The sequence below is a fragment of the Colobus angolensis genome, unplaced genomic scaffold, assembly GCF_000951035.1.
Source record: "Colobus angolensis palliatus isolate OR3802 unplaced genomic scaffold, Cang.pa_1.0 Scaffold4, whole genome shotgun sequence".
Lineage (NCBI taxonomy): Eukaryota > Metazoa > Chordata > Mammalia > Primates > Cercopithecidae > Colobus > Colobus angolensis.
In genome coordinates this window covers 12,985,966-13,009,220 of record NW_012117376.1, presented here as the reverse complement: position 1 = coordinate 13,009,220, position 23,255 = coordinate 12,985,966, and the positions used below count along the sequence as shown (strand labels likewise).

At 38.1% G+C, this 23,255-nt stretch overlaps 1 protein-coding gene across 5 annotated transcripts in view; it reads right to left on the bottom strand.

Annotated features, from left to right (window-relative positions):
• Positions 1-23,255, bottom strand: part of EYA3 (EYA transcriptional coactivator and phosphatase 3) — a 122,292-nt gene that overhangs the window by 54,634 nt on the left and 44,403 nt on the right. For 2 of the 5 annotated variants that reach the window (XM_011955525.1, XM_011955526.1), the window contains 4 exons: positions 18,279-18,358; positions 14,539-14,605; positions 10,978-11,114; positions 3,151-3,288 (listed from right to left, as the gene is read on the bottom strand). In XM_011955525.1, coding sequence (XP_011810915.1) covers positions 3,151-3,288; positions 10,978-11,114; positions 14,539-14,605; positions 18,279-18,358 — 422 coding nt within the window. The remainder of the gene's footprint in view (positions 1-3,150; positions 3,289-10,977; positions 11,115-14,538; positions 14,606-18,278; positions 18,359-23,255) is intronic. The other 3 variants (XM_011955528.1, XM_011955527.1, XM_011955529.1) reach the window with 2 other exon arrangements.

The window sequence follows — 23,255 nt, the reverse complement described above, 5'->3', positions numbered from 1 at the left end:
GGCAACAGAGCAAGACTCAATCTCAAAAAATATATATAATTAAAATTAATTTTGAAATTTCTGAAATTAATTTTGCCACTTGAATATTATTTAACCAATTAAAACATCTCAGCTGAAGAAAATGACCAAAGATAAGGCCACATAGTCAACAGATACTCTAGGAAAAGGATGATACTACAGAAGTCAGATCTACTCATTCAAAACATTTTTATGAGCAAACAAAGGCAGTTCTTCTCATTATGGTACCACTGAAGTACAAACTAAAGAAAAGGTTCTGATTAGAGTTAATTAAGCCAGAAGCAGATTAGGTTTTTGAGATAATTTCCCTAACTCCCCCACGGAGGATGGGCTGCTGTCAATTGAAGAATGCTTGGGGTGTAAACTTAAAAAAATTGGGCAGTTATGCAGGGGGAAAGAAACAGCCCTGGATAGCTAACATTCATTATCCATGCTAAAAGGGAAGGGAAAAGTAGGAGCAAGGAGAGTAATACTGACAGTGGTGAACTTAAGTAATTTAATACCAATAATACACGTTTCATTTCAGCCAACTGTTTTTCTAATAATTTTTTCATCAGAATAAATGGCAAAAATTGATAACTTAATGGTTAACTTCTGCCTTAATTGCTACCCTGTGCTATTAACCAGAAAATGGGCCAATAGATTAACCAGAAAAACGGAGGATAAGTGAATTTAGATATTTGTTAGTATAGGTTCTCAATTATGGGAGAGTTGATATTGATACCATGACCTCAATACTGAAAAGCATAAATATTTTACTCATGCTGTGGGGTCAGAATGCCCAGCTAATGTCCTGCCTTCTTAATTACTTGCTAATTTTGGGACTATGGATAAGCTACTTAGCTTTTCTGTGCCTCAGGCTCCCCCTCTGTAAAATGAGGTTTGGATTGTTGTGAGGATTACATGAGCAATATCTATCCACGGCTTAGAAAAACGTCAAGAGTATAGTAAGCACTTCATAAATACCTGCAATTGTCATTAATAGCAAAATGAAGGAAATCAGGTTAGCCAATCCAAAGGAAAAAATGTTATAATAGATAACAAATAAGAACAGTGGTTAGTGAAGTTTAAGGGATATTTTCACGACTCTCAATTTTTAAAATTTCCATTTATTTTTTCGAGACAGAGGCTCACTCTTGTTGCTCAGGCTGGAGTACAATGGTGCGATCGCAGCTCACTGCAACCTCTGCCTCGCGGGTTCAAGTGATTCTCCTACCTGGGCCTCCTGAGTAGCTTACAGGCATGCGCCACCACACCCGGCTAATTTTGTATTTTTAGTACAGATTGGGTTTCTCCACGTTGGTCAGGCTGGTCTCCAACTCCTGACCTCAGGTGATCCGCCTGCCACAGCCTCCCAAAGTGCTGGGATTACAGGCGTGAGCCATCGCGCCTGGCCTCATGACTGTTTTAAAGCAGTGGGTCCTAACAGACCCCAAAGAGGTGATTCCTCTTGTTTTACGAGAGAGAAATAAGCATAGCTACCACGTTCCTCAAATTCTAGACATAACTACAGAGGAACGGTGGTTTTACATTTTGGTAGAGCATTAAGAGAACCCTTGGTCTTCTTTCACAACCTAGGTATAAGTTATCAGAGATATACCTGTTTAGAAGAGACTTGGCAACTAGACTTACCTGTGGTTGAACCCAAAAGGCCTATCAACATAGAGAAATATGAGGCCAAGTGTGGTGGCTCATATCTATAATCTCAACACTTTGGGAAGCTGGGGTAGGAGGATTGCTTGAGCCCAGGAGTTCAAGACCAGCCTGGGCAACACAGTGAGATCCCACCTCTAAAAAAAAAAGTAGAAAAAAGTAGCTGGGTGTGGTGGTGCACACCTGCAGTCCCAGCTACTGGAGAGGCTGAGGTGACAGGATCACGTTAGCCCGGGAGGTGAAGGCTGCAGTGAGCCATGATCGCTCCACTGCATTCCAGCTGGGCAACTGAGTGAGACTCTGTCACAAAACAAAACAAAAAACCATAGAGAAATACTCTATAAAAATGAAAGGGAGTGATGGAGAAGACAGGCAAAGTCATTCTCTCCAGTTTCTCCCTCCTGGTTTGTTTCCATCTTAGAAAGAAAGAAGGGGGAGAGGACGAGGGGAGAAAAAAAAAAAAAGAGGAGGAAACAAGTGAAGAAAAGAGGGGACTTGGTAAACAACAGGAGGTAAAGGTAGCTCAGAGGAAGGTCTCAGAACATAGAGACCAGTTCTGTTTCCACTGGACCAAGGAGAAGTAGTTTTCAAACATTTCTGAAAACAGTTAAAACTGAAAATCAAAATCTAATTAATCTACATTAAAACTTTTTTTTATCACCAAAGCGTATACATTAAGAGTACCTCAGATAGGTTTCTGAGGTCCTATACTAATCCCTCTACTGTCCATTTTATAAGAAATAAAATTTAAAAGCTAGGAAATATCATGAGAAAAGAGGCAGATGAGAAGCCAGGTACAAGGATACTAGTCCCAGTCTGGAGCAATGACAAATTGCCTGCACTGGATTTGGAAGAATAGACAATGAATTCCATAGTGCCTTTTGAGTTTTTTGTCTTCTTTCCTAATAGTCCTGTCATAATTCTAACTCTGTTACAGGAAGAACTTGGAAGGTAAAGATGTTTAGAGCTTAAGCTTTAATACTATGCTTTTTATCCTGAAAGAGAAACAAGAATGAACTTCTTGAGCAAGAGAAATGCTCTCATCAAGTAGTAAACGGGGTATAAGTGTGATAAAGACACAGCAGAAAAGCAGCACACACCTCACATACCGCTATGACAATTCATACAGGTCAGCAAAATTCCAACCCATGGAGTCTTCCGCTCATTTATAGGACAAAATGTCAGTGAAAATAGACTAGAACAAAATCAAGGGGTTTTCTGGACACCAACATGCAAAAGGGAAGGCTTCAATTCTATTAAGCAGCTCACATTCAAAGGCTAAACTACTTATAAACCACACTCCTAAGCTGTGGTTTGCCAAACACAAAAAGCATGCACAAATCCAAGTATCACCCCCTTTCTATTTTAGAAGACAGAGCTCCTGTATTATCCAATTTGTTTGTTTGGAGATACAGGTAGATTAAAAGCAAGAAACAATAATAATAATTTAAAAACACACACACAACCATGCCTATTTACCTTGAATGGGATAAGAATAATGTGCTGGGCTTGGCTGGCTTGTGGTTAACCCTGTAGTGCAGGTAAGAACACTGTGTTGACTTGGAGATGGAGTCTGAATTAAACCACTTTCAGGTTTCATACCTGGCCACAATGCACCTGAATCAGATAAATTGGACCAATTACAAACAATACACTGGGACTGAGGAGCATGGTTATGCTTTCAAATATCAGCCAGTAGGTTTAAAATCTAAATCTTAAAAATAAATTTGCTTGTAAAAGAAAATTATTGAATCTCCCACTTTTAATACACCACAAGCAAATAACACTTTCAAAGAATTAGGGGATAAGGGCAAAGAAACAAAAAGCTTGCCACAAATCCCAATATGTATATAAATTCATTTCAATGATTGGGGGAAACTGACCAGGATTCAGAAAAAAAGAGTTATTGACACCCAACTGGAGTATCTGTTATAAAGACTGCCTGATGTCCATGTACAGTGATAAATAATTTATCCAAACTGTCAAGGTAGGAGACATTCCATATAAGTTTAAAATCCACTTACCCATTAAACAAGGACCAAATTTTTCTAAAATATATTAAATACTTCTCTGCCTTCTTAAGCTGGTTATTTTGTCACTTTTGTTTCTTCTGATTAGGAAAGACATACCTGCTTATTTTGTAAATTAAAAGCATTACAGAAATACATAATTTAGAAAAAAAATACAGTCATATATAACCCCATCATCCAGACTTAACCACTATTAACAGTTTGTAGAAGAGTCACCCAGATGATTTCTTCTTCCTTTTTTTTTTTTTTTTTTTTTTTAAATAAACTTTATGTTCAAACCTGCACGTTTTTTTCTTTTTTTTTTTTTTAAATATGATAGGGTTTTGCTCTGTTGCCCAGGCTGGTCTTGAACTCCAGGCCTCACACGATCCTTTTGCCCCAGCCTCCTTTAGTGCTGGGATTATAGGCATGAGCCACTACACTCAGTCCAGATTTCTTCTATGTATTCACTAATCTTCTTTTTTAACAAAAATGGGATTGTGGTTTTTTGTTGTTGTTGCTGTTGTTAAGAGACAGGGTCTTCCTCTGTCACCTAGGCTCAAACAAGCCTCTTGCCTCAGCCACAGGAGTAGCTGAGACTATGGGCGTGTGCCACCTTACTTGGCTAATTTTTTGTAGAGGTGGGTCCCGCCACGTTGCCCAGGCCAGTCTTGAACTCCTGGCCTCAAGCAATCCTCCACCTTGGCTTTTTAAAGTGTTGGGATTATAAGTGTGAGCCACTGCCAGCCAACGACTGTTTTATACCCAGTATACATAATTTGCTTTTCCACATAATACCTCAAGATTCATCTTTCCAAGTCAGAACATATAAATCTATCTCATACTGACAAACATCATAGCTGTTCATTTTTACTTTCTTTTTATCATAATGCTCCTGAGTGACAATCTTTCTAAAATATATTTATATCCTTTCCTTCCTTCTTAGCAGGGAGGAAATAACACACATACCTTTAGATTTTCTCAGTTACTGTTTCAAAAATAAAAACTGTGCTGTGCTATATATATTACAGAGATACCGCAGAGGCTATTGTGATGTGTAAAGACAATTGTTTAGTACTAAACAGAACTTAATTATAGTTCTGATTTTTAGGTTCTAATTTCACTGTTTTTTCTCTGTGGTCTGTCGCTTCTTGACTTCCTTGGCTATATCTGCCTTTTAATTTGCAATAAACTAGGCAACCATAAACAAAGCTTTGCATCTGCATGAGAGCCCAAGGATATTCTTTATGAGCGAAACACTCAAGTGCATGGTTTTGGTGATAATTTTGGCTGCACAAAAGCCTACTTTTTAAAAAAAAAAATCTTTTTTTTTTTTTGGTTTTTTTTTTTTTGAGATGGAGTTTCACTTTTTTTTGCCCAGGCTAGACTGCAGCGGCATGATGATCTCAGCTTACTGCAATCTCCTCCTCCCAGGTTCAAGCAACTCTCCTGCCTCAGCCTCCCTAGTATCTGGGATTACAGGTATGCACCACCATGCCCAGCTAATTTGTATTTTTAGTAAAGATGGGGTTTCACTATGTTGGTCAGGCTGGTCTCGAACTCCTGACCTCAGGTAAACCACTCACCTTGGCCTCCCAAAGTATTGGGATTACAGGCGTGAGCCACCACGCCAGGCCCAAAAAATCTTAATGCCTGGTTGTTCACTGTGTTCTGAATAGCTATGGTTACTGGGTTAGTGTAGTTGAAGCTGATAATTAGGTCTAAGAAGGTTCATCAACCAAACACATTCCATGTATGACATCAGTACTAAGGTTAGCCATGACTTCAAACTCAACATTAACTCATATCATTTATTTGCTCCTACTCTGATAAACTAGGAGTGACTGAATTTATAGCCAATGAACAGATATATGCAATAAAAAATATAATACTTTGAGAATGAGAACCTCTGCTTCACCAGGGCACTGAGATACTTCAGTGCAACTCAGATTTGTCCAATTTATTGATAAGTACATTTAGGAATAGTAAAGAGAAATGTGAAAGTCTTAAAAAGACCAATAGTGGGATATGATCATCACTTTTTAAGTTTTTTGAGATAGGGTCTTGCTCTATTGCCCAGGCTGTAGGACAGTGGTACAATCACAGCTCACTGCAGCCTCAACCTCCTGGGATCAAGGGATCCTCCTGCCTCAAACCCCCGAATAGCTGGGACCACAGGCACACAACGCCTGGCTATTTTTTGTATTTTTGCAGAGACGAGGTTTTGTCATATTGCCTAGGCTGGTTTCAAACTCCTGGCCTTAAATGATCCTCCTGACTTGACCTCCCAAAGTGCTGGGATTATAGGCATGAGTCACTGCACCCGGCTTTGCCCCAAACTCTTAATGCATAAAAAGAAAATGTAATATTTTTTTCTCATCTATTAATCACATGAAATAACTTATTTTAAGAGACTGAGGAATACTGATATTGGTAGCATGAATTAGAAGCATTTGCCCTATCATAATTCATGATTATTTAAATATGTCCTGTCCAGATTAGCCATAATTAAGATTCTTGCTATGTTTGATTTTCAACAATAAAAATATTTGGGAATATCATTTTTTAAACATTTATGATGTAAAATGTGAGTATCAGTGATATGATTCCTGCTGGTTGTGTATCACACTTTTTGGTAAACAAATTGCTTTTTCAATGTCACAATAACTTTCAGATTTATTGTCATCACTGTGATTTCTTTTTCCAAATAGGTTTTGACCCTAAGGGGTTAGATTTATAAACATATTTTTATACTATATGAAAATAATACGTTATTATTAACAATAGTATCAACTGAGGATGTTTTGACAGTCTCCCTCTTATAAGATCAAAAATTAGAACACAAATGTCCAAAATAAGTAGGAGATAGCTAGTTGTGAATATCTTTGGCCAGAAACACAAAGTAGATGTTTAACATATAATTATTTTATTAGGAATAAAAGACAATATGGACAGTGCCTCCAGCATCACTGTAGACCTGGCTCTTCAGACATGCAAATCATCTTCCTCTAAAAGCACCCCTCCCAGAATTCCAGATAATAGGCAGCATGATGACCCAGTGGTTTGACTCCACAGCACTACTGCTCATAGCAAACAAGGAAACCAAACCCTAATTGCCTGACTCCCAGTCCACTGCTCTACGCCAACAACTATCAACTTTCTTAAGTACTTTTAAGTATCAAGAGCCTGCTGTAGAGAAACTGTCAGGTTAACAATGGGAAAGCAAGTCTGTCTCTGAGTGCTTTCCCGCTGCCCCCAGAGTGGGGTCTTATCACAAACTCTACCCAAGTTTCTCAGCACAAGTACTTCACTATTGATTACTCACTATCCAAACTAATCTCATCAGTTCAATTTATAGTAACGCATATAGTGATCTTTAGAGATTAGTCTGGTGAGGAACTAAAGTATACACCAATGCTAGAAAAAGCACATGAAAGGACATTTTGGCTTGCTGATTCAGCAGCTCATTTGGATAAGCTATTATAAATAGTAAGTAATTTAATGTAAGTACTTTTCCTGATTATAAACAAAGTATATGTATATATTTTTTGAAATATCTGTAGGAAAAACAGCCACTTTTTTTGCTTCCAATTATTCTTTAGGCACAATTTTTTTTCTTTTTTTTTTTTTTAGAGGCAGGGTCTCACTATATTGTCCACACCAGAGTGCAGTGGCTATTCACAGGCATGCTCCCACCACTGATCAGCACTGGAGTTTTAACCTGCTGCTTCTAACCTGGGCCAGTTCACCCTTCCTTAGGCAACCTGGTGGTCCTCCACTCCCAGGAGGTCACCACACTGGTGCTGAACTTAGTGCAGATACCCAATGAGCATAGTGCACTGTAGCCCAGAACTGCTGGGCTCAAGCGATCCTCCTACCTCAGTCTCCCAAGTAGCTGGAACTATAGGCATGCACTACCATACCTGGGTATGCACATATTTTTTAAAATACTAAACTGGTATTACAACATTGTGTTTTCGTTATTATATACTGCTTTTTTCAATTAATAATATACTGTTTTCTCAAGACCCTAAATATTTTTTAAGAATATGATTTATAATGGCTATGCAGTAGTCATATACAATGTAACACATACCTCAATATTCAATTTTTTCACATTATAAATAATGCTTCAATGAATATGTTGGTCAGCACATTTTTGTGGGTATCTCTAACTAGTTCCATAGGATACATTCCCAGAAGTGAAATTACTGAGGGAAATGAACATCCTTAAGGCTCTTAATGCATATCACCCACTCCTCCAACTCACATTAAAGTTCTTTTAAAAGAAATCAGAACAGTTGGCACCTAAAGGCATATTTTTTGAATCCCACTAACATTAAACAAGTACCCTTTTCCTTACACATACTCCTTCAGATTCCTAGAAGTTAAACTTCTAATCTCCTTTCTGCCATCCCACCCCATTTGTATACAGCTCTGGAAAGAATATGATCAGTATTTCTTTACTTTAAAAGATTACTCATCATATAGTCTTCTTAGATTTCTTCTAGTCTTTTCTCCTTTCTTCAAGAGGAGGAAGCTTTTTAATTTCAAACTCAACTCTGAGACCATCTTTTTGATACAGACCTAAAGTTATGAGCATTTCTGGAATGAAACAAACCGGGGTTCAATTATAATCCCAGGCATTTACTAATTGTATGAACTTTGGGCACATGATTTAACTGTCAGTTTTTCCCCTATAAAAAGGGATAAAGCTAGCACTTACCTCTTACGACTGTTCTGAGGATTAAATGAGACAATACTATAAAGTGTGAAATACTTATTCTTAGCACACAGCTTGTTATAGTAAATAATAGAGATAAGGTAATATTATTATAATGAATTTTTCTGAAGCCCTATTTGCATCTGAAATAAAACAAATTAGCGAATATGAAAATAGGCAGCACTAAGATGACATGACGTACCAAAATCTTGATTTCGAAAAAAAGAAATCAAGTGTTTTCTCCTACTTAATTCAACACATTACCAAAAAAAGCCACATGATAAAACTCAAAATACAGTCACTTTTAAAAGTTTTATAAACCTCTCTTATAATTTCTCTGGTAAATTGTGAGAATATGCCATCTCTATCATTCACATTACCCCAACCAAAATCTCTCTCCAGTAAGTCTCATACATTACTTAAAGTCAAATTTAAGCTAATGATTATCTCTCTCTGAATTACTGATAGAAGAAATTATGAAACACAAGTCTTCCTTGCCCTCAAATATTAAACAAAACCAGATTATTAAAGGAGCCTGTTATTAACAGTATTACCAACATACAATATAAACATGTATCCTTCAAGGTTTTAACAGAGATCTATTTACTTTACAGAATTTTTTTCTTTTTTAATGTATTATTATTATTATCATTACTATTATTTTTTTTTTTTGAGACAGTCTTGCTCTGTCACCCAGGCTGGAGTGCAGTGGCGCCATCTCGGCTCACCGCAACCTCTGTCTCCCAGGTTCGAGTGATTCTCATGCCTCAGCCTCCTGAGTAGCTGGAATTACAGGTGCCTACCACCATGCCTGGCTAATTTTTTAAATATTTTTAATAGAGACAGGGTTTCACCATGTTGGCCAAGCTAGTCTTGAACTCCTGGTCTCAAGTGACCTGTCCAAAGCGGGCTGGGCATGGTGGCTCAGGCCTGTAATCCCAGCATTTTGGCAGGCCAAGCTGGGCAGATCACTTGAGGCCAGGAGTTCCAGACCAGTTGGCCAACATGGTGAAACCTTGTCTCTACTAAAATACAAAAATTAGGCAGGCTTGGTAGTGCACAGAGCGAGACTCTGTCTTGAAATAATAATAATTTAAGGGAAATACAGTGATCATTTAAAAAATTAATTATATCTAGGATCCATATGCACACAGAATTATCTTAGGTACTCCATAAATCATGCTCAGAGATATAATAGGAGTTGTATTTAATATTGAACAGCAGGAATGATCAACTGTTGTAAACAGCTTGGGCTTGCTAGTAATTCAAATCAAAACAGAAGATTTAAAAAACTATGTGAAAATAATTATAATTGCTAGCCTATTATTAGTCATCTGTTGAAAAATCAGCTTTAAATAACCAAAAAGAAATCAACACAAACATATTCACAGAAGGGTCTCCTTTCAAAAGGTCCATTCAGTGTTGGCTGGTTAATCATATCATAAATACAAGATCTGAGTATGCTGGCTGGTACTAACAGGAATGGAAATATGGATGTACAAATGAGGAAACAAGAGAATTTGTTTTCCATCTCACATGAAGTTATCAACCCCACTATTATTAAACATAACTCCCAATTCTTATTTCTAGCAGTTACCAGGAGCCAAAGAATTCTAACAAGCCTAAAAGTAAGAAGACTGACAATATCATAAAAGAGTAGCCAAGAGGCTCAGGAGAAACAGGAATGTGGAAACTAGAAGCAGGTACATTAATACATCCAGAATCTGTGTGGTGATCTGTCTGGAAAACTTTTCTAATTCATAGCTTGATTAAATAAAGTCTACAGAAATATATTTTTGTTATATATTACATATTTTTAAATAATACAGTATCCTTTAATTTTCTGACACCCATTTCAGGAAAGCAGGGAAGGAGCAATGAAGCACACTGCATTTACACACACAGAAAAATAAGCACAGATATTAAGCACCCAAAGAACCTTAAAGGGACATCTGATAAATCATTTTAATTTATAGTTCATGTCCAAGACACCTAAAACCAATGAAAATAACTCCCTAGGCACATAAGGTTATAAGAAAATTGGGGATTTCTGGCATTCTAAAATGACTTTTCGGTTCAGCAGAACAATATCTGATCAGTTTTAGGTGGGGTTAGGGGAGAAAGGAGAGGGAGAAATTGGCCAAAAAAAAAAAAACACACAAAAACAAACAAACAAACAAAAAACCCCACAGAGCAAACTATGATACATATTCAGACTACCTGGTTTTAGCAAGAAATTGGTTACCTCGAAATATATTTATTATGCTTTCCTAATGATAGTACCATATTATATTGTATATAAAGTAAGTTAAATCAATAGCAAATCCTCAAAGAATTTACCAAACACTTAAAGTTTCCAAGCTTCAGGGTCAAGACTTAGAACATACAAAATAGCTAAATGAGTACTAAAAAACTACGATTTTTTTATTACATACATCAAACATACTGTTGCAAAGTTGCATACCCAACCACATATGTAACTAAGTGCTCTGTAAAGAATGATGCATGGCTGATCAAAGTTTCTGGGGAATAAAATCAACATTCTTAGAAATTGTTTACAATAGAGTGCCTTACCAAAAGGAGGTAGTCCATACGTTTGGGTTGCCTGAGGGTAGACAGCATAGGGTTGAGTCTGCTGTAGTGTCTGGTATTGAGTCTGCCCAGGGTAAGCAGTTTCCGAAACAGGAACTGAGAGAATATGTGCATAAGGTCTAGAAAATTTCAAGAAAACAAAAACTTTTGTGTGATTTACTTTAGTAATGAAAAATAGGTAAAAGAGCTACCACCACTAACGGCAAAGAATCTGCAACAAGGAGACTAATCTTCCACATAAAATGGCTCTTTTTAAAATTTTTTTTTTGAGACGGAGTCTCGCTCTGTCGCCCAGGCTGGAGTGCAGTGGCCAGATCTCAGCTCACTGCAAGCTCCGCCTCCTGGGTTTACGCCATTCTCCTGCCTCAGCCTCCCGAGTAGCTGGGACTACAGGCGCCCGCCACCTCGCCCGGCTAGTTTTTTGTATTTTTTAGTAGAGATGGGGTTTCACCGTGTTAGCCAGGATGGTCTCGATCTCCTGACCTCGTGATCCGCCCGTCTCGGCCTCCCAAAGTGCTAGGATTACAGGCTTGAGCCACCGCGCCCGGCAAAAATTTTTTATTTTTGAGACAGTCTTGCTCGGTTGCCCAGGCTTGAGTGCAGTGGCATGATCTCGGCTAATTGTAGCCTCCGCCTCCCCAGTTCAAGCAATTCTTCTGTCTCAGCCTCCCAAGTACCTGGGATTGATTACAGGCACCTACCGCCACATCTGGATAATTTTTGTATTTTTAGTAGAGATGGGGTTTCATCCTTGTAGGCCAGGCTGGTCTCGAACTCTTGACCTCAAGTGATCCACCCGCCTCGGCCTCCCAAGGTGCTGGGATTACAGGGGTGAGCCACTGTGCCCAGCCTAAAATGGCTCTTATGATCAGAAAGTAGAAGCTTTTCCTAATCCAGGTTCTACTATCATCAACCCAAGGAACAATTTTATGAAAAATTTAAGTTTCAAACATCCCTCCAAGTTCCAATTATCCTACAAATATTTCTAGTGTGCTACAATCATGGCCCTATGTGAGACACAAGGATGGATTAAACTTGTTCATTCCATTAGCCTACATCTAGAATAAAATCCTAATACGATAGAAAACTAGATAGAACAAGATTGGCAATTGGTTCTCATTCTCCACTCTACCCCTTGAACCAAACTAAAGTTCTGAGAGGGAAAGTAAGACTGGAAAAGAGGGTGAGGCTGGTGGAGAAAAGGCAAGCAAACACACCAAAAAAACAGAAGTAGAGATGGGTTCCAATATCCTTAAATCAAGCCTACAAAACAGAACCCAGGTAAGTAACAAAGTCTGGGAAGTTCCAGACAGGACTCAATCTCCTCAATGATATTTAAGTCAGGGCATATTGCCACTAGTTGGTGCCACCATATCAGCGATAGCTAGAGATTTCAGCAGTGAAACTCCTGGTACTTTACAGTAGCTAGCAGATATAACCATTTCATCCATGATATTGCACTGATACCAATTATTTCATGTGGTGAGTTACACTGTATATATAACATAAAAAAGAAAATGCTATTTGTACCATGTAAGCATAATAAAATATGGCGGGGGCGGCAGGGGGTGTTTTAAAGGGGAAACTTTTTTTTCACCTTTGGGGGAAGAGGAAAATGAAGAAAGGCCATAAAGAAGTGATATAATAGCTGAGTAGATAAGAGGTACAGAATTGGGAGAGAAAGGGTGTTCTAGGATAAGAAAAAAGTCCTGCCAGGGAACAGAGGAAGGAAAGCAAGGGCTTCAGCCTGCAAAGAGCATAGATAACTGAGGGAAGTATATTAAGAGAAGTAGTGAGATAAAGGAAGCAAAGACCTTGAATGCTAGGCTAAAAGGCAAATCTGAAACTGAGAGCCACTGAAATTATTGAGCAAAGAGTGACAAGATCAGAGCTGTTCTTTAATAAAGATTATTTTGACAATGCTTTGTAAAATTGTTTAGAAAGGGAGGAGAAACTGGAAATGGAGATCCAGCTAAAAAAATAGTTCAGATAAGTAATAAAGAGGTCTGAATTAAGATAGACGGTATAGCTAATAAGGTATTCTGAATGTAGCAGGTATGCAAATACTTTCTGAATGAATAAATGAATTTGGAATCTGCAACATATCCACATTTCAGTAGATTCTAAAAATGTCTATTCTTCTTAGCCAGATCTGAGTCCAGGAAATAGCTCAGGTTAGAGTTGTTACTCAGGTCTCATGGGAATGATTTAAATCTTAGTTACCTTAAATGGATTAATCTCCAGATATGGTAAAGACCATAATGTCCTTTTTCATGCAGAGTCTTTGTAGCCCAAAGCTCAAATGTGTTTTCACATTTAGTATCTAATTTCTTCATAATAATCTCAGAGAATAGATTCAGTCATTTCACAGGAGAAAGTCACATGAAAATGATTAGCCCAAGCACACCATTAGTGTTAATACCAGATTAAAATTAGAAGAACTCATTGGGTTGACTTTTTATTTTTTAACTAATGCAAAATTCAAAAGGTAAAAATGGACATAACCAGGAAAAGAAAGACAGTTTCCTTTTTATAACAGCCCCATAAAGTATCTCTTGCTTTTGTTACCGGTTTCTTTATGTATCCAGCAGCTGTAAGCACGTAAGAATATATCCTGGCTTAATAAATGCACTTGTATGTGTCTTTGTATGCATAGGTCCACTCTTTATTATGCACAATAGGTAGCTTGGTATACACACTGTTCTGCACCTACCCACCTTGCAGATGAGTAACTTGGCTGATATTAATGCTGATATTACCCCATGAAGGCCCAAAACATAACCTCTTAGTGACTTTCCCACCAAACCTATCTAACTTCAAGCCCAGTTCTACTCTGAGGACATTCCTCAATCAAGAAACTGAACACAGGCCAGGCGTGGTGGCTCATGCCCGTAATCCCAGCACTTTGGTAGGTAGGCAGATCACCTGAGGTCAGCCGTTTGAAAACAGCCTGGCCAACATGGTGAAACCCCATCTCTACTAAAAAATACAAAAATTAGCTGGGCATGGTGGCATGCCGATAGTTCCAGCTATTCAGGAGGCTGAGGCAGGAGAATCACTTGAACCTGGGAGGTGGAGGTTGCAGTAAGCCAAGATGGTGCCACTGTATTCCAGCCTGGATGACAGAGCCAGACTCTGTCTTCAAAAAAAGAAAAAAAGAAAAAAAACCTGAACACAGATTGGACTGAGAAATCCAGTCTTGTTTTTATTAATCTGTATGCCATATGTCAAGGTACAGGACAGAGAGAATGACCAGAGGTCAATCAATGATATGGTTAATCACTAACACTATTTTGCATGTTCAGTGCCTACTCATTTTAGAGTAAGCTTTTGTGTAAAATGATCCATTACAGGCAACTATCTACTTTTTAAAAGGATACTACATAGACTATATTTAGAGGGAATTAAAAATTGGAATGATGATAGAATAAGAGAAGTAAAAATAATTTAAATATCTATTATTTTAGAGGAAAAATAATATTAAATTTTGCAATGAATCTACAGAAAAAGCATATGCATTTTGGAAACAATTATTCAACTTACTTTGCAGAATACATCTGTGAGGTATAATCATTGGATGAGCGAGGGATGTAATCGGTGCATGTCATAACTGAAAGAAAGATAGTATCATCAGGTTAAAAAGTTAGAGCATTTCGAAAATGGAATGGGAAAACTGCACATCTCACTGTATAGTCTTTCAAACTAATTAATAGAATACAGCTTGGACACCAGATAGAAAGACTATGTGGTAGAAAATATCTCACTTTTTTGTTTATACACCTGTTATAGACTTCCAGAGGCAGTAAAAAAAGAAGGGTGGGGGTATGGAAAAGAGCTGAAGGTTGGTAGACATCTCTACCTTTACCCATTACTGATCTAAAATAATAGATGAAGCAACCTCCTAAGCTCTCAGCTATGCTGATAGGCAAACTTAAAAAGCAAGCTCTGTGTCTAGAAAACCACATTATTCTACTTCAGCTTATTTGTTCTTTGAGTGCTTACTATATTGAGTAAAAGCCTTAAGAATGACTTTCAGGAAAAGATTTAGGGGAAGCATCCAATCTTATTTTAAAACCACTGCTACTGCTATGCATAATCAACAGCAGAGTAGATGCAAGTATATTTCTATACTACTATTTTTTCTGTTTTGTAGTGAAGGCTTTGATTTTGGCAAACCAGAGACAGATGTGAGGAACTGCTGTGTTGCTCTGACAAGCTCTCAAAGACTTTTCCAGCTATTGTCCTCTTGACCCCCATGACTTCATCTGGAATAGCTGCTATGAAGGCTTGACTCTCATGATTACTACTTCTGGTATGAACACTGTAAATATCTGATTAAAAATGAACCAATTAACTTTATGTCTAATTAGGTTCCCTGGAAGAGCGCCTGATCCAAAAAGAGAACCCTGATCAAAAGCAGATGAGGGGCCAACTCAAATGCTCAAGAGTAAGACAAATCAACACCTGTGAGTTTATTACAGAAGAGCTTGTCCAATGCTATTGTTTGAGGTATTTAAAAATAATTATTGGAGATCACATTCATCTCTAATCATTTTGACAAAAAAGAAGGAAATGTCAATTAGATCTAAAGTTCTGACAATCCATTGCAAAGAATGTAAGGTAAGTTTATTTGAATTCTACACAATAGTTCTTCCTCAGTTGACACATACATTAAAAAACCCAAATCCTTATCTTCCTCCCATTTAATTTAATTCTGGAAGGGATCAACAACATCCTAGGAGACTGAGGTCAATTTTCACTTCTCTAGAGAATGAATGAGCCTTGATCTTGGCAGTACTTGGGAACCACAAAACAATTATAAAGAGTCAAGGTATAATATCCTATTATACTATAGGAGAATCAAGTAAGTAATATGCTGGCTTGGACTAGAATAGCAACAGTGGGAATGAGGCAAAGACTTTGAAATATATTCTGAAGGTAAAATGAACAAGACATTCTGATGGATTTGATGTAGAGAATGAGGAAAATGGGGAATACAAGATGATTCCTAGGTTTTTAGTTTGAGCAACTAGAGGGAGAGTGATATCACTTCCTAAGATGTACAAGTTTGGGAGAAGAGTATATGTCATAGGGGCTAAAGGAATTGAAAGTTCTTTTTTGAACATCTTAGGTATGATTTTCCTTCCAGTAAAGATGTCAAACAGGCAGTTTGACACACAAATGAAATCACGGGAGAAGTCAGACTGGAAATATCAATATGGAATTCATTAACCATGTATAAGATATTTAAAGTAATGTAATGGGAGAATCCAGAAAGAGGAAAGATGGTAGCCTAGAACTAAGGCCTGAGGCCTACCAAAGAAGGCTGAGGCCCATCAAAGGAGAAAGGTGGGAGGAAAAGTAATGAGAGGGAGAATGTGAGGAGAAATGTATTCTAGAATTTGCAACATGAAAACAACTAATGGCCTTGACGACAGCAGTTTCATTGGAAGAGTGACGATAGAAGCTAAATTTGAGAAGCTGGAAAAGTGAATAGGAGGTGAAAAAGCAAGTGAGGGCAACTCTTTCAGAAATGCTGATATGTCACTTATGTGTCCATAACTAGTAGGAGATGTGGAGCCAGGGTGGGGGTGCAGGGGGAGCAGTGTTTATGTTTTAAAATGGTAAGATGTTTCTTTACTGACAGGAAGGATAAAAAGAGAAGACCGTGATGACACACAAGTGGTGGCAGGAAAACTACAGTACCCAAGTCCTTGGGTAAGGTAAAAATAGATAGTATATGGAACACAAATAAAAGGCTCTACATCTGACAGGAGCAAGTATACTGCTTACATCCTGACAAGAAGGAAACGGCTGGGTGTGGTGGCTCATGCCTGTAATCTCAGCACTTTGGGAGGCTGAGGCTGGCAGATCACTTGAGGTCAGGAGTTTGAGACAAGCCTGGCCAACATGGTGAAACTCCGTCTCTACTAAAAATACAAAAATTAGCTGGGCGTGATAGCACGTGCCAGTAATTCCAGCTACTTGAACCTGGGAGGCAGAGGTTGCAGTGAGCCGAGATCTCACCATTGCATTCCAGCCTTGGCGACAAGAGCGAAACTCCATCTCAAAAACATACAAACAAACAAATAACAACAACAACAACAAAATACAAAAAGTAGCTGGGCATGGTGGCATGCACCTGTAATCCCAGCTACTTGGGAGGCTGAGACAGGAGAATCACTCGAACCCGGGAGGCGGAGGTTGTAGTGAGTCGAGATTGTGCCACTGCACTCCGACCTGGGCAACAAAGCAAGACTCCATCTCAAAAAACATAAAAAAAAAAAAAAATAAAGAACAGAATGAATAGGACGACAGTCTAAAGTAAAAACACAAAGGTAGGGGAAGGTATAGATGTAGCCTTCAAATGAACCAAAGTTTTTATTTATTTTATTTTATTTTTTGTAGTGAGGAGGTCTCACTTTGTTGCCCAGGCTGATCTCAAACTCCTGGCCTCAGGTGATCCTCCTGCCTCAGACTTCCAAAGTGTTGGGATTACAGACAAAAGCCATCATGCCCAGCTGAACCAAAGTATTTGAAGGAAAAAAGGAAATTATTTAGAAGGAGCAAGAATATTCAACTTACTTCCTGACCCGGAAGTATGTAAAGTATAAGATTTTAGGGAACAGGTCTTTTTCTTGGGGATGAGTGGGATATTCAAGAAATTAGAGGAGACGTTTTATTGATTAGAGTGGTTTTCCACAATATGGACAGTTTCCCATATGGACCAGAATCACCTGGCTAACCTGTCAAAACTGCAGATTCCCTATCCACATCAGATCTACTGAATGATAATCTTCAGAGGTGAAACTAGAATTCTACATTACAAACAAGTATTCCAGATGATTCTTATGTAGACTAAAAGTCTGAGAACCACCAGAATAGAATCACCTTTGAGGAAATACTATATAGAACTCAAGATACACCTTTTAAAAAAAGTTACACCTTTTAAAAATTGTACATGGGAAGTATATATGGTTAAGTATAATTGTCTCTGATTTTCTGTAAGACATTATTACCTTTAGAACACCCAATCTCAAAACAAAAATAAAATCACGGAGCGTGACTCCTTGGGTGAATGGATTCCATGTGATCTTTTCTCAGTTGCTCTGTCAATAAAGCTTAAAGGAGGGCTCAAGGATAAATACCCACAAAAACAAGGATGGGAGAGCCTTCTGGATATTTTGGGACAAACAAGGCAATTATGAAAAACCAATTTTATAAGAAAAGCATTACTAGTTATAGGAATATCTGTTCAATCATGCACAGAATACGGTACTTACTTTCCTCTGATATGGGAAGGTTTGAAGTAAGGCTTGATGTTTCAGGCTTCTGATCACTGACATCTGGATTGCTTACTTGACTGGGAGAACCAAAATGAACACATTAGCCCCTGATTGATTTGCTGCATTGCTAAAAGTGATGAGATCAAACCCACTTCCTCCTAGGCTATACAAGTAAAAGGCAAAGTAAATCTTCATGATATCCTTATTGTTGATTTTTAACAACTTGAAGAGAGCTTGGGCCAGGGCTAGTACACTCAGCATTCTACAGTTCTTTTTTTTTTTTTTTGGAAGGAGTCTCGCTCTCAATCTTGGCTCACTGCAACCTCTGCCTCCTGGGTTCAAGCGATTCTCCTGCCTCAGCCTCCTAAGTAGCTGGGATTACAGGTGCACGCCACCATGCCCAGCTAATTTTTGTATTTTTAGTAGGGACAGGGTTTCACCATGTTGGTCAGGCTGGTCTTGAACTCCTGATCTTGTGATCCACCCACCTCAGCCTCCCAAAGTGCTGGGATTACAGGCGTGAGCCAACACGCCCGACCTACTCTTCTTTCTTATATCTCTAGATCCCTTCAGTTTTTATATAATTCAGAAATTCCAGCTAAGTCACTGGCACATCAGATTTTTCTTTAACACCATATGGTAAAACATTGCTCTGTCACTTTTTAAAAATTGTACATATTATATGTTTATGGGGTATAATGTGATTTTTGATATATAAAACACCTTTCACTTTTTTGTGAAAAAAAGTACATAAAAACACTTAAATTCTATGCTTTTAGCAATTTTGAAATATACAATGCTATATTATTTATGACAGTCACCATTCTGTGCAACAGTGCTCTGTTACCTTGCTCCCAAAGTACCCCAGGAAGGTAGGGAGACGTTTGATTTCAGACAATGGATCTCCAAGAGCTACAAACCATAATCATATGAGAAGTGTTTTCAAATTACACGTTTGGGCCAGGTGCGGTGGCTCACTCCTGTAATCCCAGCACTTTGGGAAGCTGAGGCAGGTGGATCACTTGAGATTAGGAGTTTGAGACCAGCCTGGCCAACATGGTAAAACCCCGTCTCTACTAAAAACCAGGCGTTGTGGTGCACGCCTGTAGTCCCAGCTACTCGGGAGGTTGAGCCCTGAGAATCACCTGAACCCGGGAGGCAAAAGTTGTAGTGATTGGAGATGGCGCTACTGCACTGCTGCCTAGGTGACACAGCGAGACTCTGTCTCAAAAATGAAACAAACAAAAATTATACGTTTGTTTCCAAGTGGGGGTTCTAAACCCTTAAGATTCATTCTACCATATTTCTCTTCTCTCCTAGTTAAATAAAACACAAACACCTCATTTTCTATTTGTTATTATAGCCAGGACTAAGCAACATCTTTTTTTTTTTTAACTTATAAGGAAAATTAAGAGAAATTGCGAATGATATGTCACATAAACTGGGAGGACAAGTCATTATGTCAGACAGTTTAATGCTGGAGAGATTCCACAGAAATTCTGGAATGAAGATTGTTCTAACTTTAATTCTTCACAATGTTCTCCCTTTTCCATCTACTTTACTCTTCGTTCTTCAGTTATTATCTCCCATTATAGCACAGTGGTTAGGAGTGTTGATTCTAGAGTCAGACTGTGCAAGTTCATGTTCTACTCTGCCAATAACTAGCTCTATGACCTTGGACAAGTCACTGAACTTATCTGTCCCCCCTTTCTACATCCGTCAATGAGAATAAAAATGAAACCTATTTCATAGGGCTGTTATGAGGACTATTAAGTTAATGTTTAGAGCAAAGCTAGAACATAGTAAGCACACTTTAACTGTAACTGTTATTATATTAAAACTTCTTCAAAGCCCAGGCATCATTCCTACATTCATGCACCCTAGAAAGAAACCTGCTTTGTTCTTCTACACTCTAGGGAGAGGTGGAAGACACTGTACCAGAGGCTCTATATATCTGGAAAGATAATGCTGACTAATCAAAAGTAAAAGTAGTTTCTACACAGCAAAATTGCAAAAAGAAATGTTACTTATATAAAAAATACATAGCACCAAAATTTATAAAGTTCTCTTATTATTTCTGAAACTGACTTCTAATATTCAAGCCTAAGAGTTTTCTTAAAAATTGTATATATGTTTTGTTTGGTTGGTTTTTGTTTTGTTTTGTTTGAGACAGGGTCTCAATCTGTCGCCCAGGATGGAGTGCAGAGGCTCCATCATGGCTCACTGCAGCTTTGACCTCCTGGGCTCAAGTGATCTTCCTACTTCATCCTCCCGAGTAGCTGGGACTACAGGCATGTGCCATCATGTCCAGCTAAATTTTGCAATTTTTGTAGAAATAGGGTTTCACCATATTGCCCAGGCTGGTCTCAAACTCCTGGTCTCAAGCAATCCGCCCACCTCAGCATCCCAAAGTGCTGGAATTACAGATGTGAGCCACAGTGTCCAGCTTTAATGGTATATTTTGAACGCTCAAATAATTTTTCCTCATTTGTAATTAATTTTAAAGCTAAATCCCCAAGTAAGTTTCATTTTTATCTTGTTACTCAAATGTTTATACTTTTGGAATAGAACTTAATGTTTATATTTTTGGAATAGAACTTAAGATGTGATTATGGAAATTGAAAGGTAAGGGCAAGAAATTATATGGAGTAGTTGTGTCAGTTTCCTAAACTGGGTGATTTATTATAATTACCTAATAGTTAATAAAAATACAGACTTCTGGACCCCATCTCACACCTACTTACATAGAATTCCCAGGGGAAGGGCATAAAACTGAACCAGAACTTCACATTTCAGACATCAATAACTAGTTTGACTTCTACATGTACCTGGTTAAGTCTGGGGTTCACTGTTATACCCACTGTTGAAGACTATTTCTAGATATTGTATCTTAGAAGCTGGTGATATTTCTATGATTCAGTATACATTGGACCAGTTCCTAAAATCCAGTGGTCCTAGAATATTATGTTATAGCAACATCCCCTACATACTCAAATGAGCATCTAGAGAATAAATAGAAACAACAGCACCAAGACAGTGAATTAACTTGTTAAATATTTAAATTATTATCCTTAGAGAAATGACATACTACCTCAAAATATAATTATTTTCCAAGTCATATAAACATAAATTTTGCTTTGTATTCATTGTTAATTTTGCTTAACAATGAATACACCATGAAAAAACAATTGTTCTAAAATAAAATGACCAAAAGAACCCAACAACATACAAGTCCATAAAGTGGCATGACAAATACCTCCTTCTCATTCAACAGAATTATTAACGACACAAACAACAGATAATGGATAAACAAAATGTGGAACAGACATACAATGGAATATTATTGAGCCTTAAAAAGAGGAAATTCTGTAACATGCTACAAATGGATAAACCTTAAAGACATCATGATGAATCACAAAAAGACAAATACTGTATGATTCCATTTCTGTGAGGTACTTAGAGTAGTCACAATCATACAGACAGAAAGTAGAATGGTGGTTGCCAGGGGCTGGAGATGGGGGAATGAAGAATATTGTTTAGTGAACATGGAATTTCAGTTTGGAAAGATGAATAAAGTTCTAGAGATGAATGGTAGTGATGGTTGCAAGACAAAGTGATTGTACTTAGTGCCACTAAATTGTACACTTAAAATGGTAAATTGTATATTGTGTGTATTTTATCATAGTAAAAAATTGCTGAAGGTAAAAGAAGAGATAATTGCAGGAAGAGATGAAGGTGATGGGTTCTTTCAAACAACTGGAGATGTTAGCCTTAGATAAGAGCAAAGGAATTTCAGAGGAAAGAGAAACAATATCCAAGAGAAGCAGATTAAGTAGGCAGATTTGGTGACAGAGAAAGGAGATGTTCCTAATCTCTTTGAACTAGGGAGCAAGATCCACACCTGAGTGAATGAAAATAGCAGGAAAAGAAGGGAAAGGGGAGAAGGCAGGGGGCAAGGAGGGAGGGAATAAAGGAATTAAGATGATTTTAGAGGTTGGGAAATCAGACATACCAGGAAGGGGGTTTAAGTGCCTGTTTTAGATCTAATCATGAATAGAAACTAAGAACAGTTTGCAGAATTTTGTGTTTTTCTCTCACAATGTATGAGTGATTGGGAATAAGTATAGAATAGGTGGATAGTTGGGTTTAATCAGGGTTGTGGTTTTACTAGGCAAGTATGACAGAAAAAAGTGAGGAAGTTACAAATGTTTGTAAGGAACTAATTACAATATATCCTATAGTTAAGTTTCTTTTTCTTTCTTTTCTTTTTATTTAAATGAGATAGTGTCTTGCTCTGCCACCGACCCAGGATGGAGTTCAGTGGCGCAATCTTGGCTCACCACAACTTTTGGCCCCTGGGCTCAAGCAATCCTCCTGCCTCAGCCCCGAGTAGCTGGGACTAAAGGTGTGCACCACAATTCCTGGAAATTTTTTTGTGTTTTTTATAGAGATGGGGTCTTGCTCAGTTGCCCAGGCTGGTCTCAAACTACTGAACTCAAGTGATCTGCCCACCTGGACCTCCAAAAGTGGAGCCCCCACAACTGGACAGTTAAGTTTCTTTTTTTTTTTTTTTTGAGACAGAGTCTTTCTCTGTTGCACAGGCTGGAGTGCAGTGGCACATTCTTAGCTCACTGTAACCTCCGCCTCATGGGTTCAAGCTATTCTGCCTCAGTCTCCCAAGTAGCTGGGATTATAGGCTTGAGCCACCACGCCCAGCTAATTTTTGTACTTTTAGTAGAGACAAGGTTCCACTGTGTTGGCCAGGCTGGTCTCGATCTCCTGGCCTCATCGGCCTCCCAAAATGCTGGGATTATAGGCGTGAGCCACTGAGCCTGGTCAAGTTTCTTATAAGGAAGAAACTAAAGTTCTTTTTTAAGGGGTGATGGTGAAAATATGACAGATCATTTACTTGATGGTTTAAGACATCATATGGCTAGCATGGCAGTTCTAGAATAAATGAGCTGGGATGATAGT